The 5,624-nt window shown below is 34.0% G+C and overlaps 1 protein-coding gene across 1 annotated transcript; it reads left to right on the top strand.

Annotated features, from left to right (window-relative positions):
- Positions 1 to 1,951: 1,951 nt before the first annotated feature.
- Positions 1,952 to 5,314, top strand: LOC128548510 (uncharacterized). Its single transcript, XM_053523562.1, has 2 exons — positions 1,952 to 3,997; positions 5,226 to 5,314. Exon 1 carries the CDS (start codon positions 2,201 to 2,203, stop codon positions 2,816 to 2,818), a length of 618 nt encoding a protein of 205 aa, XP_053379537.1. The 5' UTR covers positions 1,952 to 2,200; the 3' UTR covers positions 2,819 to 3,997; positions 5,226 to 5,314.
- The last annotated feature ends 310 nt before the right edge of the window (positions 5,315 to 5,624 follow it).

Raw genomic sequence — 5,624 nt, 5'->3', positions numbered from 1 at the left:
ATTTTCCATCTGTTAGCTGTATCATACCAGTATTATCAGAATTATTTGCGCGAAATTCATGTAGGCGGAAAAATTAGTTCCCTAGATTATGGTGGATCTTTAAAGAATATATATTATTAATAATAGACTATTATGATAACAAAAAGTAATGCACGGAAGTAATAAAATATATAATATTGTACAACAGAAATTGAAACTTAATTAAGTTTCTTTAATCTCCGGAAACATCTAAAGGGAAAAATTGCTCCAGAATGACGGAGGGAAAAAATCTGACCCGCATTTTTACTCGAGTAATTTCTTTTTTTCTTTGTTTTTAATCGAAAAGCGAACCCTTTTCTACTCTCTTTCATATATTCTACAATTAAATTGAGGTTTGTTACACTTATTAGAGATGGTACCAAAACAATTCAAATTCGTCCTAAAGTCTAAAGATTAAAATTGTTTTTTCAGTGTGAAATTTAGCTAAGTTCATACATTTACTAAATATATCTATGTATTTCATCCATTTAAAAAAAATCATCGTCTAAAAATATCTGAAGTAAAAATGGATAACACTTGTATTGACAGTTTTTCATTTATTTTGGAATTTCTCCATTTATTGTCTTTTTCATGTTATTTAAGTCCCTCTAAGCGTTACTAATTTTTCAACATTTGGCGACATGCATAATCAAATTTATGTGATGAAAGTCAGAGAAAGTGGAGGACACAAGAGAACCAGTTGTGTCTACAAGTTCATCAAAAAGTCATTAAATCACTAATGCAAAATTTAGTTTATTAACATTTTAAACTTAACCTGAAATACATTTCCAAAAGTGTGCGAACATATAAACACATATATTTTGTACAGTATATAGAAATATCAATAAAAATATTTCAGCTTCCTGATACACTTGTCCAATTTAAGACCTCACTACATTTTAAAAAGTCACAAAAACGCATAAACGCAGTGAATTTTTAAACAATAAATTTTTATTCTAGAGTAAAAAAGATCATAAAAAATACAGTTACACCTGTTTTGTCAAATTTAGGAAGAAACAAAAACAATCTTGAGTGTAGTTTTGAGGGGAAAAAAATCGGTATATACGCCTTTGTGTGTTTGTTTGCTTTTCCTTTTTTTAATCTTTAAATTTTAAAAGGTTAGTATCATGGTCACTGAAGAGAAAAAAATGACGTACAAGACACAATGGCGATAATTCTGAATATTTGGTATTTTTCTTTCAGAATTGTTTAACGGTCCCGTGGACGTGAATCAGCTGGCAGCAGTTGTCGAACCCTCACATTATTCCTGAGCTATATTATGTTCCGTGCCTCAAGCTATTGTCAAATGGAAACTAAACAGCTAATAACTAGACACGAATCATTGAATGGAAAGAAATGGTCGCCTAATTCCTTTTATAACGAGGCCCTAGACAAAATCGGCTATACAAAGGCGCGTTTGGAGGAAAGGGTAAAAATATATGACAATGCAGCCGATTGCTTGACCAGGGTAACAAATAGAAACTGGCCAGAAAGCATATATGTTATTGTTCCTGGAAGCCGTGGAGAAGGGATGGCAGCTTCATGGAATAGTGATTTAGATATAATGTTTGTTCAGCCAGCAGTTAATGTTTTGAAATTTATCCAACGACAGATTACAAAGCAGTTGAAAACTGCGCAGCGGCCTTTGAACTTGACTTTCGTGATATCCCCGAAGGATATACAAAATTACATTTAAGACATTTTAAATGGTCCAGAGAATATAGAAAACTCACATCTAGAATTAAGAAATCATTGACGGACAATGATTATTTGAAAAATGGCGAAAGATTGATTGAAGCGGTAGAGTATCGTAGTGGTGCTGTTCAGGCTGAAAAAATAGGTTGGATCAGCGAAAATTACCGATTCGATGAAGTAACCGGACCTGCACAGCCACTCCGATTTCCACTTCCATTCCCTTGTCTTTTGACTTAAACTTGTTCAAGCATTTCCTTGCGATTGCCAGTCGGTATTAGACGACTGGTTTAAACGAGAGAGAGAAAATTCCTGGCCAGGCGTAGATGTCCTGAATGCAATAAAGGAAACAGGTGCATTTGTTGTATCTGTTGGGCGGTCCGGTAGTAATGAGAAGACCTTGCAATGGAGAATTTCGTTAACACTTGCCGAAAGATCTCTGGTACGCTCATTCAATGACACGCAGGTAAAGGTGTATGCTGCATTGAAAATGCTAGTAAAACATGAACTGAAACCGATCTGTGCAAATATCACTTCATACATAGTGAAAAATGTGATCTTCTGGGTGTTTGAAAAGAGATCAGGCACTGTTCAGAGAAACGAATTCGTTGAGATATTATTGCTGACGCTGGTATACTTGAAAGATTGTATATGTTTTGGATGTCTTCCGAATTACATGATTCCGTCCAGGAATTTGCTACGAGGATTGTTATCACAAGTGGAAGCACGTGCTTTGAGAGAGCATCTCGATATTTTGATTACAGAAGATTCGAATGTTCTACTTCGTTGCCCTTTGGTATACAAAATGGCTGAACTACTGGAGGATGCTCTTAAGGAGAGATTGTTATTTAGCAAACTGTCGGAAGAGCTGTTTCTTGCATTTTTCTCTGTTCCACCGCATGAATATGACAAAATTGAACATTCAGTGCAGTTGGCACGGAACCCCGATGAATGCCTTCAGAAGTACTTCAAGCTTGTGTTACCAATAATACGAGAGCCAAATCCTTTCGGTACATTCCCTCTTTTGAAAACAATGGCGGATGAGGAAATCCAAAGCCGGCTGTTTGAAGGATTCAGTCGTGGCTATGATAACATGTGGATGGAATAAGAACTAAAATAAATAGATAAGACAGTTCATAAAGTTATGAAAACTTTGCAGACCTCATCGAAAGAATAAAATTTTGTTGTTTACTTATATTCCAACATTACATTGTTGTTATATATGTAAACAAAGTTCATACATATGACATATTTCTAGTTATACTGCGATATTGAATGTTAGTGTGAGGAGTTATTGTAACACAAAACCAATATTCTTCAGTTTACTCATGAAAGGGAAGTGTGAATAAGAGTAACCCAATTGTGTGTTTTTTTAACAATAGCGGGCGGACATTTTTTTCTGAAGTAATTGGTCCTCCAAAGCTAATTGAAACAGTGCATCTGTAATGACAATCAAACGATTTCTATGCGACTGCATATTCTCCTTAGGCATTTCAGTATTTTCAGAGGTAAAAATGCTCAAGGCGCATTTGAATTTCCATAATTTAGGCATTTCGGTATTTTCAGAGGTAAAATACATGTAGCTCAAGGCGCATTTGAATTTCCGTAATTTAGGCATTTCGGTTTTTTCAGAGGTAAAATAGCTCAAGGCGCATTTAAATTTCCGTAATTTAGGCATTTCGGTATTTTCATAGGTAAAATAGCTCAAGGCGCATTTAAATTTCTGTAAAAAAGATATAATGTTGAAAATTCATAAACCAACACAGTTTTGTCAAAACATGTTTCGCTTTAATAAGCTTCTTCAGTTGACAATAACATACAAAGATACAATGCCGATATGACAAGTGGAGAATACGTAATTTTTCGATAGTAATTATAATACGAGTTCAATACCTGAAAAGACGTAGGAGATACTATTAGTTACACTGCTTGTTGGTGACAGGATACGGGATATACGCTGTCGAGGAAATCCATATCAGGCGAGAGCGAATCTCGAGCCTGATATGGATTTTCGAGACAGCGTATATCTCGTATAGGAAAACTTACACTTCAACTTAAAATATATATTAATAACATAAAACAGTTACTGTATATACTCATAGTAATTGCATATTATGCATGCCAAATTTTTATTAATATCATTATTTCTTGTTTTTCTTTATTATTTAAAGAGGGATGAAATGTCTAAATTTAATCCATATTGCTTTTTGTTATTTCGCTTTCGGACAAAAGGTGACAGAGTGTGGTCTTTGTTATGATTGAAAACGATTTCTACATTATTAGAAAGGTTAAGTAAAAATTGTTTCTACTCCGTAACTTTTATATGTGTCAATGCTTGATCTACGCTTGTTGGTTAAAGGTCATTGTTCAAGGTCAAGTAAAAATTTGTTTTTGCTCCTGGTCCATTACTTTTGATTGCATTGAAGGATTTTTTAATACTATACAGAAATATTTCCCATAATTAGACTATGTGTAGCCCACATGACCCCTGGATGTCAGTCAAAGGTCAAGATCACTACAGAAGGTCAAGTAAAATTGTTTGTTCATTGGTAGGAGACTTCTGTATTGCTACTGCAATACTAGGTAACTTGTTAAAGTTTACTTTTCACACAAAATATGATGGACAGCTCATGTCTATCCCAGCCTTGAATGGTTATTAAGTTATGCTCTGAATATGGAATATGCTACACAGAGCTGACCTCTGAAGTCAGTTTGTAATCTTGACCTTCAACCTGTAGACTCATTTTATGCATTCTGCATATTATCTCAAAGCCACCTGCCAAGTTTTAAAGTCATGATCAATACACTAGCTGACTCAGAAAAGAGGAGCAACTTTTACCATATAGCATATAAATATTTAATATACATTTATAAAATGAAAATGCATTTCTGTCATAATTACAATACATCTCTTAAAATTTGTGACCAGGTATGTAGATTGTCATTAGGAAAAGGTCTCCATAAGCTTAGTCCTATTCAAACAGTCTGGTGTATTCAGCTTGCAATTGAAAGTATACACATATAGAGGTATTAATAAGCTTTGATAATGTGGCAGTTGAGTCCAATAAGTCCAGGGGTGTTCAAAGATAATCCGTCATAGATCCATTGTAAAGCAAATATTGGATTTACCTGTATTGGAAAATAAACACTGTCGATTGTATTGAGGTCAACTGCCACATTATCCAAGTTTATTAGTATCTCAGGAAGAGTGTTATATTTATGTTAATGGCTTTAACTATAGATTGCTAAAATTAAAAAGGTAATATGCTAGGTCCCAGTAATGGCTGCTTAAGCTTCAATTTTGTTAGGAATAAAATATATTAAAGTAACCACATAGAAGATTCCATCATAGCTATCTTAGTTAGTTTTGGTGATAAAAATATGTTTGATATGCTGTATTATTAATATTATTATTATTATTTTTTTTTTTTTGCTAGGATCTGACAAAGCAGTTCCTTGCTTTGTAATAATTGTTATACTATATCCATATAGGTGAATGATTTGATATCTTACAGATCGACCATTGGACTTTTCAACATGCGAACACAGCGCATTGGTATAAAGTTCAGAATTGAGTTTGGAGTTTTCCAAGCATTCATTACCTGGTTTGTAAAATTTGTCACACTGATCTTGCGTTATTATTATATCGTTATGAAATATTTGTATCAAAGTGTTGTTAGCTACCATTTTTCTTTATCAGCCGCGCTAGTAGTGTGCAGTATCCAACACGGAGACACAGCCGTAGGATTTTCGGTTATTGTTGACATAATATTTGTTTCATATTCCTAATTAATTGCTAGAATATTATTGATCTTATCCGGCGATATCGAAGAAAATCCGGGGCCAGTTACTACTGACGCATGCTTATCTGTCTTTCACCAGAACGTCCGAAGCATTAGAAATAAATTTGAATA

This window comes from Mercenaria mercenaria, chromosome 14 (assembly GCF_021730395.1).
Source record: "Mercenaria mercenaria strain notata chromosome 14, MADL_Memer_1, whole genome shotgun sequence".
Taxonomy (NCBI): Eukaryota; Metazoa; Mollusca; class Bivalvia; order Venerida; family Veneridae; genus Mercenaria; species Mercenaria mercenaria.
The sequence above is the reverse complement of the archived record's forward strand: the minus strand, read 5'-3'. Positions and strand labels throughout refer to the sequence as shown.

Excerpts from the sequence above, each read along its gene's own strand:
- LOC128548510 (XM_053523562.1), top strand. The coding sequence starts at position 2,201 with ATGCTAGTAAAACATGAACTGAAACCGATCTGTGCAAATATCACTTCA.